This window comes from Falco biarmicus, chromosome 2 (genome assembly GCF_023638135.1).
Source record: "Falco biarmicus isolate bFalBia1 chromosome 2, bFalBia1.pri, whole genome shotgun sequence".
NCBI lineage: Eukaryota > Metazoa > Chordata > Aves > Falconiformes > Falconidae > Falco > Falco biarmicus.
Genome location: NC_079289.1, coordinates 84,458,532 through 84,470,594, shown reverse-complemented (window position 1 = coordinate 84,470,594; position 12,063 = coordinate 84,458,532). Strand labels below are relative to the sequence as shown.

General features: G+C 34.5%; 1 protein-coding gene across 1 annotated transcript in view; it reads right to left on the bottom strand.

Annotated features, from left to right (window-relative positions):
• Window positions 1–12,063, bottom strand: part of CFAP47 (cilia and flagella associated protein 47) — a 343,082-nt gene that overhangs the window by 91,206 nt on the left and 239,813 nt on the right. Inside the window, exons 52-54 of the mRNA XM_056329101.1 lie at window positions 7,425–7,600; window positions 4,937–5,044; window positions 496–607 (exon numbers count right to left, since the gene is read on the bottom strand). Coding sequence (XP_056185076.1) covers window positions 496–607; window positions 4,937–5,044; window positions 7,425–7,600 — 396 coding nt within the window. The remainder of the gene's footprint in view (window positions 1–495; window positions 608–4,936; window positions 5,045–7,424; window positions 7,601–12,063) is intronic.

Sequence of the window (12,063 nt, the reverse complement as noted above, 5' to 3'; positions counted from 1 at the left end):
GGTATTTTCTTGAAGCTTCCTTGCAGCTGAATTGATCAAATTCTTATTCATAGGCCCTGCAAGTTGGTTACAGCTGCCATAACTATGAGATAGTCTTATATTCTTACATTAACCTTTTATTTACTTACCTAAATATTTACCTAGTTATCCTGTTTATTCTTAAAAACTTGTGAAGCTTCTAATACAGCTGGTTTATTTACAACTTCTTCCAACATCTCCTGAATATTATTTGCAACCAACACTGCAGTGCTTCTCAAAACCATTCCACAAAGCATTTCAGGTACAAAACAGTTATACTTCAGGTTGCATTGTTTTTCAAGTATAATTGCTTTCATCCTTAAGCTATAAAATATCTAGAATACATACTTACAATGCCTCTAATCTTTGTGACTATGTTTTGTATTCTTTCTGAACATATACTATGATACACAATTCAGTATGTTTTGAAAAGAAAGCTCTCTATCATTTTTGTGAAATCAAAGAAATCTTACTTACAGGGTGGTTTGGATCAGTCTCAAGTGAAAAATTGCTAGGATTGCTGTTAACAATTTCTAGCTCCAGAGTTTCATGTGTAGAATTAGAGAGAGGTATGTATAGACAAGCCCATCTGGAAAACATACATATATGCAATGATTATTAATTACAAAGCTTCTTCCATCGCATCTCATTATTCATCACTTGTTTTCTTTCCTGAAAAATGAGTACTTTTTAAACATAGAATTATTTTCTATTGCATGAGTATTTTTCCACTAGTAGGCACACATTTAATAGCAATAATTATTAATAACAATTATTAATAAGAATAAAAACTTGTATCAATAACTATTGGACATTTTAAGAGCAGAATTGCCTTGCTATACAGGAAGCCAATTTTAGTTAGTTTGCTGAAAGGACTATCTAGCTCCCTCAGTACTCAACACAGAGAAAAATATTTTCAGGGAAAATTGGTTGTAACATAGATCACTAAGATGTGGAATCATTTTTCATTGTTTACAGGAGGAGTCTAGATTTAATGCCTTAAACTTGATGCCTCACTTTTAGGTAGGAGGATGTGAAAATGCATCGTAGTGTCTCCAATACCACAGCTGCACATTTATTCCTAGGCTCCAATTTGCAGATTTATGTCTCACCTTTCTTTCCTTAGTTTCTATAGATCTAACTTTGGAATAAAACATTTTAATCAAATAGATAATTCCATGTGTCAAGCCCAATAAAATATTTGGTTCCAAAAAGTAAAATAATTTTGTCTATTATTCTGTAGTCTATTCATGGACTCATAGTCTGCCTCAGGAAAAGCACTGGACAGAAATTAAAGGTAATCAGACAAATTATATCTGTAACTCCTTTTTGTCTAAGCAATGGTTTACAGGAAAAGCTTGTAATTAAGTGGTGTTGCCAATAGCTTTTGATTTAGTTCCCCTAAGCAACCATTCTTCTTGATCATGTAACCCTGAGACCTCAAAACAAACTGTTGTTTCACACCAGCCATTTCACTGAAGGTTCTGCCTTCTTCCTTCCTCTGTCTTCCCCTGCATGGACTCCAAAGCTGTTCAGTTTTGTACATTGTTGTGTTGTTCATTATAGCATAACGTTAAATCACTATGTTGCACATGTAGATTATATATTCTAATGAGTATTGTGGCTGCCCCAGAACAAAGATTGGAGTGTGCTGTTTGCCTAAAACTTATATTTTAAATCAGCTGGCAGTCTATTTTACAAACTGACCTCTGTTTTCTACTCAAAGAATAGACAAACACAAGATACATTCAATAGGGAACACAATTTTCAAAAGAATTCGTAAGACCACCAAAAATTCCTCTGTTCTGATCAAAATAATATATTATTTGCCTCTAATAAAGATATATGAACATAAATCACATTCTTGTTATAACACCAAGGGACACAGAAAAGAGATTCAAGATGAATCAGTGAAAAAAGTAAATAAGTAAAGCTTGAAAAATGAGATACATTTTTTTTTTCCATAATTTATCTGCCTAATGGGCATTCCCTCTAGTCAAAGCTGTGGCAGGTCAACTGCCAGTTTGTTCCACATATTTATCCTCTGGAAAAAATTAGTCAGTTAATCATAGTAAATCAGTAAGGAAAAAGAAAATACAAAAAGCAACATTCAGAAAAGAAGATATTTCAGCCAAGCTTTATGACTATAACTTCAGGCCCTAAAACTTGTGCTCACATGGGCTCCTTCCAACATATGCAGTGATATAAATCCCCAGCATCTGAATGGCAGACTTGTTTTTGACTAACACTGTCAAAGCATTGTGTCACTGGGGTCTCAACAGCAGAGAGTAGAGAAACACCAGGAAACTGTTAGGTAAGAACCGAAGATTCTTTTAATAATCACATCTAATATCTCTAGCCTTCACCTTTTGGTTTCTTTCATATATAACACTTTGTCAAAGAGGAAACTATGTTGGAATATCTGAAATTTCACTAAGCAACTACTTGACTGTTAGGGGTTCTTCAAGTGATCAAAATCCATTAAGAATCTCTGCCACCCCACACAGATTGACTACCGTGGTTATGCTAGAAGAAGCTGTTGCATATGACAGCAAATTCCAGGCCACTGTGAACATCATTGGACTGACTCATCTTCAATGACTGCTGTGGAGCTCATACCAGGATGGATAATTGAAGATGGACAATACCAAAAAAAGTTTCTTTGCTTAGAGATATATGCTAAAGGAAGTGTCACATCTACCTTGACAAAAAAAAAAAAAAGCAGATCTGACTGTGATAAGCCCAGAATGTCAGGGTATCTGAAGAAGGAATAAAAGATAAACTCTTAATATTTCTTCTTTTCACTTTCAAGAATCGGTTAGAAATTGATTCTCAGTGTATCAATATGTTCTGGGCTCCTAATCTAGTTTCAAGTTATGTTTCAAGGACACAAAATCTTAAATCTTTCAGATCGATAGGAAAAATAATGCAGTGAGCATGTAATGAAAAACCTTATTCTTAGAAGGATATCACGTATGATAATGCTTCTTCCAAATTCAAGGAAGAAGTGGTAGAATGGAAGATAGTCTTGTAACTACAAAGCTTCACCAACCAGAAATGCCTCAAATTTTTTATGACATTTACAGTCCACATCTCTGGGAACACAGCAAGGAAGTACACCCATTCAAAACAAAACAAAAAATATTGATACCTTTCTTAGACAATACATAAATGTCTACCTGTGCATTGCCTTTACATATTCAGCCTACATTAATGCAGGTAATTTACTTGGACTATCTCATTCTTTCAGCAGGTAGAGTAATTCTCAGTAATTTAACTATAACCTTAATGTCATCACCAATTGCCATTGTCCAAAATTTTGCATTTCAAGAGGAGGACATTATGTTGATGACGCAATAGAAACAAATTTCGGGGAAAAGGAGAATGTTGAAGGACATAGCTGAATAAAAAGCAGATGGCTTTATGAAACCAAGACTACGGCAGATTACGCAAACAGAAAAGGAAGAATTTTGTCAGGTTTTTTTATGCTGTTTTATAATATTTACATTAAAAGATATATATGAAAGAGACCACTGTTAGTTTCCTGTTATACATTATTGTTGTTGCTGCTGTTGCTAAATAATTTAACTAAATAGTACTTCTTTGTTCTTCCACCACTATCTGCCCAGGTCAGATGTAGATGAGTTCATTTACATATGCATAGGAATTACAACATGCGTGTACTTGTAAAGTGAAAGGAAATCTCATTTGAAGAAATAAACCATGGAATTCAATGAATTTGAGATTATAGTTTTAACAGGCAAGTGTTGTAATTAATGTAGCTAATCCTTTCCAACATTAATTTTATTTGTGATGGGAAAGGATGACTTCCCATTCCCAGACAGACCACTTGTGCATGTAGTTCTTAGGCAGCGCATGCTAGAGAAAATTATGAATGCTAGAGCCTGAATGAAAAGGTTTTAACTTATTTCTAACTCCTAACAGTGTCAGCCTACATAACACAGAAAAATTATGGGGTTTATTCCAGTCAGCCCAGAATTTTAAAGTAAAAAACAGGAAATGGACAACCCTACTGATTTTCTTAGAAAAACGTAGCAACAAAGGCAACAGAAGGTCTGTGCATCATATATGAACAGCAGAAGATATTATCTCACAAAAAATTACTCAAGTAAAATTTTATGTTGTACTCTAACATTTTTTACTCAGTCTGTAATGTATATTAGTTATATATCTAGTCAAAGACAAGATATACAGAAGTAAGTGGAATTTAGCATTCAGAACTGTGTGTCCACAGAACCTACTACTAAGCAGAGGTAATAGGTGGAAGAGCACTACTGAAATTCTGGAATTCTTTAAAGTCTAATTCTAAAAGTTTTGATTTCTGTCTGAAAGTCAGATCTAAAAATCACACTATTGAAATGCAAGATGAAATTTTTTTGAAGGAAGACAAGAATTCACTTCTCTGTCTGCTCTAAGTAAATGTTTTCTTAACATTTGCAGTGTTTCAACCATGTGTACCCCCAAGATCTGCAAGACCAGAGCTGTATTACTTTGCCATTTCTTGTGAGGTTAAAAGAAATTCATAGCTGGTTTAGAAACATTTGTAAAGCAGGACTGTCAGATATATTCCTAGTTCAGAAGGAAAAAAGAAACAGAAAATAAAACAAACCTACAGAACTTTGTATCATGGATCTTTATGATTGCATTCTGCAGTACTTTCAGAGTGATTTCTATATAAAACCTTCAGAGGAAGTCTACACATAGGCTACAATTCCATTTAAATTGTGTTACTGCAAAGAGGATTTCACTTATCTACACATGTATCTATGAAAATTACCTGCAAACTGCTATAATACATATACAGCACTATTCTGCCTTTTTGATGTAAACTCTTCATATGTTTTCCATAGTACTTCAAGCTAGTGACCAAGTTCAGCACTATGACCTACATACTTACTTTCCAAGCTCACATTCTATTTCAGGTAGAGTAGTTGGCAATGGTTTCTCCACAGTCAACTTCAGTGCATACCAAAACTCTCCAACCATATCTGACTGGAATATGACACTAAAAACAGATATATAAGCTTAATATGACACAGCCTTTGTGCAGATAATTGAAAATGTAAAATTAATATTCTGGAAAAACCTAATGAGTTCAACATTGTGAGTTCTTTAATTAGCTCCCAGGTTTCCCTTAACACTTCTTGCTAGTATGTGAATTCAGGTACCAAAACTAATAATATTTACAGTTACTGATGCAACAAAATCTCCTCTTCATTTTAAATTTTTAGCATAAAAGTTGGGGTTTGAGTGAGTTGGGTTTTTGTGGGTGTTTTTTTGGGGGGGTAGTTGGTGGGTGTGTGTGTGTTTGTTGGTGTTTTTTTTGTTTATTTGGCTTTTTTTTTTCCAAAATGCAACTCAAAAGCATATCAACCATTAACTTACAAGAGTAAGTTTTAATTCCATTTCAAGGTCACAGTGTTTTCTTTCTAGCTATTTTGAACTAAAAGGACAAAGAAATAGAAATAGTATTCACTGATTTTAAAGAGGAAAATCTTTTCAAATCTAGTGATGAAAACTGAGGAATAGATACAGACACATTTATATGAGCATGACAAAGAGATATGCTTCAAAGGAATTTTCTGTTTTGATATACAATCAAATGCCATGACTGAAAATTGCTTGCTGCTAGGTGAGATATGTACAGCAGTACATTTCTGTGACTGATGTTGTAACAGAGTTCTTTCCTATTGCAGATTTCTTTTTCTGTTTCTTGGTTTTTTTGAGTAACAGAGTCATAATAACATTAAACCAAAGCACTGTAAGCATATAAAAACTTACATGAAATGCACTGTGCAAACCCATGACCCATTAAGGACCAGTTCAATTATTTCTGTTACATGACTTTACGGTTCCAGACTATCCTCTGTGCCAATAAAGCCCTTAAAGTGAACATAAAACAGCTTAGGAAAGATCATCCATTTGCAAAGGTACACCTGCCACAAACACTTTTACAATGCTTCTTCCCAGCTGCTGCCATAGCAAAGGAAACAGAGCATGGCTTCAGAAAAAAAACAAACAACGGTGTCAGTGTGGATGCAATGTGGAAGTACCTCTGTCCAGCTGTAATTATAGTGCTTGGGAGCTAGTGCTATTTAAAGCAGCTATTAGACAGCTTTCTAGTACAGTACTGCATAATTGTACTGAATATGTACAGTTCTGCTTTATGTTGTCTTTGCATATATTCCACTAAGTCCCAGTCTACCAATCAGCTGAGCCCAATGTTTTGCCAATTAAAACCAACCGTTATTTTATTATTTGGAAATTCCACACTTGAAAAATACCAGAAATATTATCTGGTATAAAAAAAATTAAAAATAATTAAAAAAAAAAAATAAAAAAAGAGGTCTATTCTCATTTGCAGCTTCAGAATGCATAATTTATTTCTACAAATTCCCAAAGAAAAAATATTTACTAGAGTGATAACAGTACTCATTTTTATGAAACAGTATTGTGTGAAAGCTGTATTGTACAATGATGCCTGCCATTTTTCTGGTCTTTGGAAAAATCAATGCAAGCAAATTGAACAAAACGTTCAAATACATGGATTTTGGCTTCGTAAATATTGGGTCTTTGAACACAGGTCATCTGTCTCTGCCCTCCTCATAAGCCACTACCCCACCCTCCTCCCTATCTCCATGTTTTTGCCAGTCAATTAATATAATTGAAAAACAGAGAATTGTTTGAATTGTTTTTCAATCAGGCCTTCAACTAAATAGTATTTCACTAACCAGGAAGATAAGGTTTGCAATTCTGTACTCTCCCGTTATTGGCTGAACTGGTTTAACTGGAACTAAGACCAAGAGGTCATCTGTCTTTGCATTGCTAATTATCATACCTGCATGGTTTCATTGGGATTTCCAATATAAAGAAAAAACTGTGATCAAAAACCTCTCTATATCCTTTTAGTAGATCATTGTTAATTAATGGAATACTCTGAAGCTAAATTGATTCATGTGATGGCTGTTAAAGGGTTCTTCACCTGGCTTTACTTACATTTTTACAGTTCCATTTCTTCTCAGAAGATAAATAAAATCATGTTATTCCCTTTACAGAACTTACAAATTTACAAAACTAACAATTAATTTGAAGTTGTCCGTGAGGACTTATAATATTAAGTAAATTTCTAAAATGTTGTCGCTGAATTCTAGTGAACAAGAATAGCTAGACATTATTCTACTGCCTGTCAGTCAGTTTTCTGCCTTCAGAGGAAAGCTGCTGTTGGGATACAATACATTTAAAGTTGGATTCTTTTTAATTCCATTTAGTACCTTTCATGGATTTTTTATGGTGATAGCCACATCAAGCGACCAAGGTTTCAATGAAAGCAGTTCACTTTTTAGTACAAGAGCCAAACCTGCAAGTATCAAAACTCTGCAACTTACCTTCCATCTGAAGTGCCGACAACAGCTGGGGAAAACTGTACTTGATACAAAAATGTTTGTTTGGGCCTAAGAGTGAGAGCCTTTTGTCCAGTAAGTGACTGATTCTCCAGCACCACACTCAGCTGAAGAATTTTATCTGCAGGATTAGTGATGGGAATATGAATTCCAACAGTATCCTAGAAAAAAAATCCACAAAATTAACTATGAAGCATCACCCATAAAAGACATTTCTCAAAAAAGTGTAAGATATTTACTCATGATTTATACTTACACAAACACAGGCTGCACCTCTAATATGTGAACTAACCCCAAAAAAGAGAAGTTGCAGTAAGAGACATTTCAGCCAATCTTCAAATTATAAACTCTTTAATTCCATAAATAAGGAAAAGTTCAAGTCTTCCTGGCCACTCTGCATTCTAACATTCTACTTCACCTTCCAAGACATAGCTGAGGCTTGCCAAAATACACCTTACAGGCAGATCTGCTGTAGTCCCAACCAGGCAAACCCTCCAAGCCATCTCCAAAAGCCAAGCACAGACAGCTGAAAGTGTCCACTTTGCAAGCTGGCAAACAATACAGGCTGAATTCTGCAGGATCTGTTCATCTTAATTTTGAAGCTACATCATAATACTTGACATTAAAAGAGCAGCATCACAATAAACATTCCCTCTCTCATTCTTTTTTGTCATTTCCCTGACTACTGGTCTCCATGTCTTTCTGATTAAAGCCTATGAACACTTCAAGCAAGGACCATCTTTTCTTGCCCATCTGGAAAACCTGGCTACTGTTAAAGATGCATATTAAATTTCAATTACTATAATAAAAGTGAAACAAACTATGACCTTATTAAAAAAATAAACATATGATGAGCAGGAACTGGGCAAAGGCTGCTCACTCTGCACAGCTCCTACATTGTACCTTGAAACACTGATGTATTTCAGCAGTGTTCCAGTGACCTTCTTCACTGTAAGGTTAAAAATAGTGTAAAACCATCCTAGGTACCCTGTGTATGTAAATATCAATACACTTTGTGAAATTAAACACTTTAAACCAACAGGAAAGAATTTATCAACAAAGGCAGGCCACCACCACAATTCAGGGTGCACACCATACCTTCATTTTAAAATACATATGTTCTATGCATATACGTTCATCTGTATAAAATATGCAAAATCCCAAACCAAACATATGTATTTATTTATCTGTATATATATTTATCTGTATATATATTTATCTGTATATATATTTATCTGTATATATATTTGTCTCTATCTTTATTTTAGTCTCTTTCCTTTGCTGTAACCAAGCAGTTTCTTTCAAATGCAAGGTTGTTTGTTTTTTCTAACATATAGTGATCGGGTTCTCCCAAAAGCAAAATTTTGCCATATACTTTTTTATAAAAAGTAAATAATTCAAATTGCAATATGAAAGGAGACAAAGATACAATATCTATTAAAATTAATTATACACTAACATCTGAACATGAAATACAGTTGCCTCACACTGCTTTGAGCCTGCCTATGATTTAGTAAATTTCTAAATATTTACATTTAAAGAAAATTTCTACTGGAACACACATAAAATTCATTTAATGTTCTACAGATGGCAAGGTTACAGCAACAATTTAAATCATTCAAGTGCCTTGCAACAGTAAGATAGGATTTAAATTTGCCATAAAATATTTTAAAGCTCAGATTAATAGTTTTTACTGATGTAAATAAATTTCTAAATCTATCTACCATTTTATTGCTAAAGGCTTCACAACAATTTTATAGTAAAACATCTACATGCTATGTTAAAGAAATATTTTTACATTAAAAAGGAAATATTAGATTGCTTATTTAGGAAAAAAGCAGCAACTATTGAAGAAACCTTTGTAACCTTGTAAACAAAGGATATTTTATATTGCCAATGTTAATGTAAACAGTATGCTCTTGCCAGTATGAAATGAATGCCTAGGAGTATGTATTTCCCTGGAATTTCCCAGGAAATTTCCTGGAATTGCTATAAACATTTCAAAGATCTGCTACTTTGTGGATGGTAATAAGAGCAAATGTATATTTATCAACAGAATGTATATACATTGTACGTTTCTAGGCCATAATGACTGATAGTACTAGGATAAATAACAAAATGCCCATGCAATTGCTAAGATGTTATTTTTCCTGAAAATACCATTTTATGAGAAAGAATGTAAAGGAGGAACATCACAGGCAAGTTCCAAACACATTTATAGTCATTAATTTAGATCCTCATTGTTTTATATATGAATATATGTTGGGTTTTATATACATTTTCACAGAGGAAATATGTAAAAGTTGAAAAACTAAGAGAATTAATCTCATTCCTTAAACTGGTTTTTGCATCAAGACTGCCAGTGACAAAGATAGAGCCATTCTGGTGAAATGTCATGGGTTTATTCCTTTGAACTTACTGTGATCCACTTCTTATCCCATGCTCTGAAATAAGAAGGTCATTTAAATTAAACTAACATAAAGTAAAATAGAATAAAATAAAGTATAAATATGAGATAACATTTATTCTCTGTGGAACCTGGAAAAACAACTGATGGCTTACATTTTATCCTACATTAATAGCCTGAGCCTATGTATAGTTATAATACTCTGCTATCAAGATTTTGCTTCAAAAGATGCAAAAAAAAAAAAAAAAAAAAAAAAGATGCGTCTTGTCTCAGTCGCAGCACTCATCATCATCAATTGATCTTTTGTGATATTACACCTGTTTGCTGAAAGATTTTCCTGACATATTTTATGCTAAAGGTTTTCTCATCATCCCATACTCTACACCTTTTTTTTAGTAACTGGACCTAAAGAATTTAAGTCCATAGTATGTAATTTTACATTTTATTCATGTATACACTGCACTGAACTATCAACCAGTCCTCCACTAACTTTGACAAGGTAGCTTATAGTAAGATGGGCATATTCTAAAATTACTGTGCATAACACTTCTGTATGTCCAATCTTCAGTAATCATCCTATTCTAATCATTACCAGGTGTCAATAAAAGCACTATCTGGCCAGAGTTTCTAAGAGACTAACTATATGTCATAATGCCTTAGAACAATTGTTTTCAAATAAATCCAGTTTCAGTAAGGAGATGACATTCACTCCAAATTTGTTTGCAGCTTTTCTAGTCCATGGACCTCGAGGAGAAAGCATTTATAATTGCTCCTGAGTTTGCCAGGCTATTATTATAGAAGCAAATTTGCATGTCATACCATGCAAGTGGAAAGAAAGTAATTTTGATAGGCCTGGTGAGATAATGCAGCAGAAATTCCTCCCTTTCTAGTCCTTGGCTAAATCATTGCTCTTCTGGACTGACAAGTAACAGGTGCTTTCTTTCTCTGCGCCACACCTGACGACACGCAGGAATGTTGTTTACTCAAAGATTGAAGTTGCAATGGTGGCAATAATCTTCAAAAAGTAGATCTTGGCTTTCTGTCTTCCATAGGCTCAAAATGATCAGGGCTTTCAATGTCACCATCAGTGTATCTATATGTCAGCAGCAGCAGTTAAGCCAGAGTCTCCTGCAGTATCCTCATTATTATTCATTTCCATTTCTTGGAACAAAAGAGGCTCAAGTGAGGTGCTGACAGTTTCAGGGCCATGCTGAACATAGTTCAGTCCAGTTTGGTCAAATCAGGTTTAGAAATCAGAGCTGGCTCTTGAACTGCTTGGTGCAAAGCACCTGCAACACGCACCTTGCCTCACCACTTCTCCTCTCCCCACACACTTCTAACCCAGACCCACACGGCCACGCTCAGCTGGGACCTTCTCACACGGATCACTCAGACACATGTAAGTCCTCACCTCCTACGTCTCGAAGGGGTGAGCCCTTCCACCTTTCTTGTCACTCATAAGTTAATGGAGCAGATCTTGGTGAAGTGAACCACCTCCCTCATCAAGTACAGACCTTTGTTGGCTTTCCCCCCCCCCTTTCCATGTAGGGTTATGAGGACAGAGAATCACAGCATTGCCATTATCTTGATACTGTATTTTCCCATTTTACTTGGCATATTTTTCCTTACAAAATACCAGCTTGCAAAAAGGCACCGACTGTTCATCAACAGTTAAGACCTTATCAGAACAGCAAATTGAACTACTTGAAATCTAGGACTAAAGACCTTAAGCGAATTATATATTTGTAAAACTAGTTTAGGAAGGAATTCATTTGTATCACTATTACCGTACAAGAAACTAACTCAAAAAAGAAATGTGCAAAGGATATTTAGTATCAGAGGCTAATAGTGTAGTGAAGTTCAGGTGTAAATTTACATATAAATTTACGTATAAAAATCACACTGAACTGAATTTCTTTCAGCTGAAATGTGCATTAGTATCTAAGTAATAATGCCCTAAAACAGAACATAGAGGTGATTAGTTCATAAATTATTACAATAATTCTAATCTGACCCACTAAAAAATACTATACTGTTAACCTCTTAATAGGGACTAGACATTGTACCAAGCAAACAAACTGGGAAAACACTGTTTTGCAACAGAAGATTGCTAAAAGCTTCTTTCTGAAATTGAAGTAAAGAAGGGGACTGCAAAAGCATTACATTCTGTGACTGAAGCTACCTATGGTGTCCTCAGCTCCACCAACAGAAGTCATG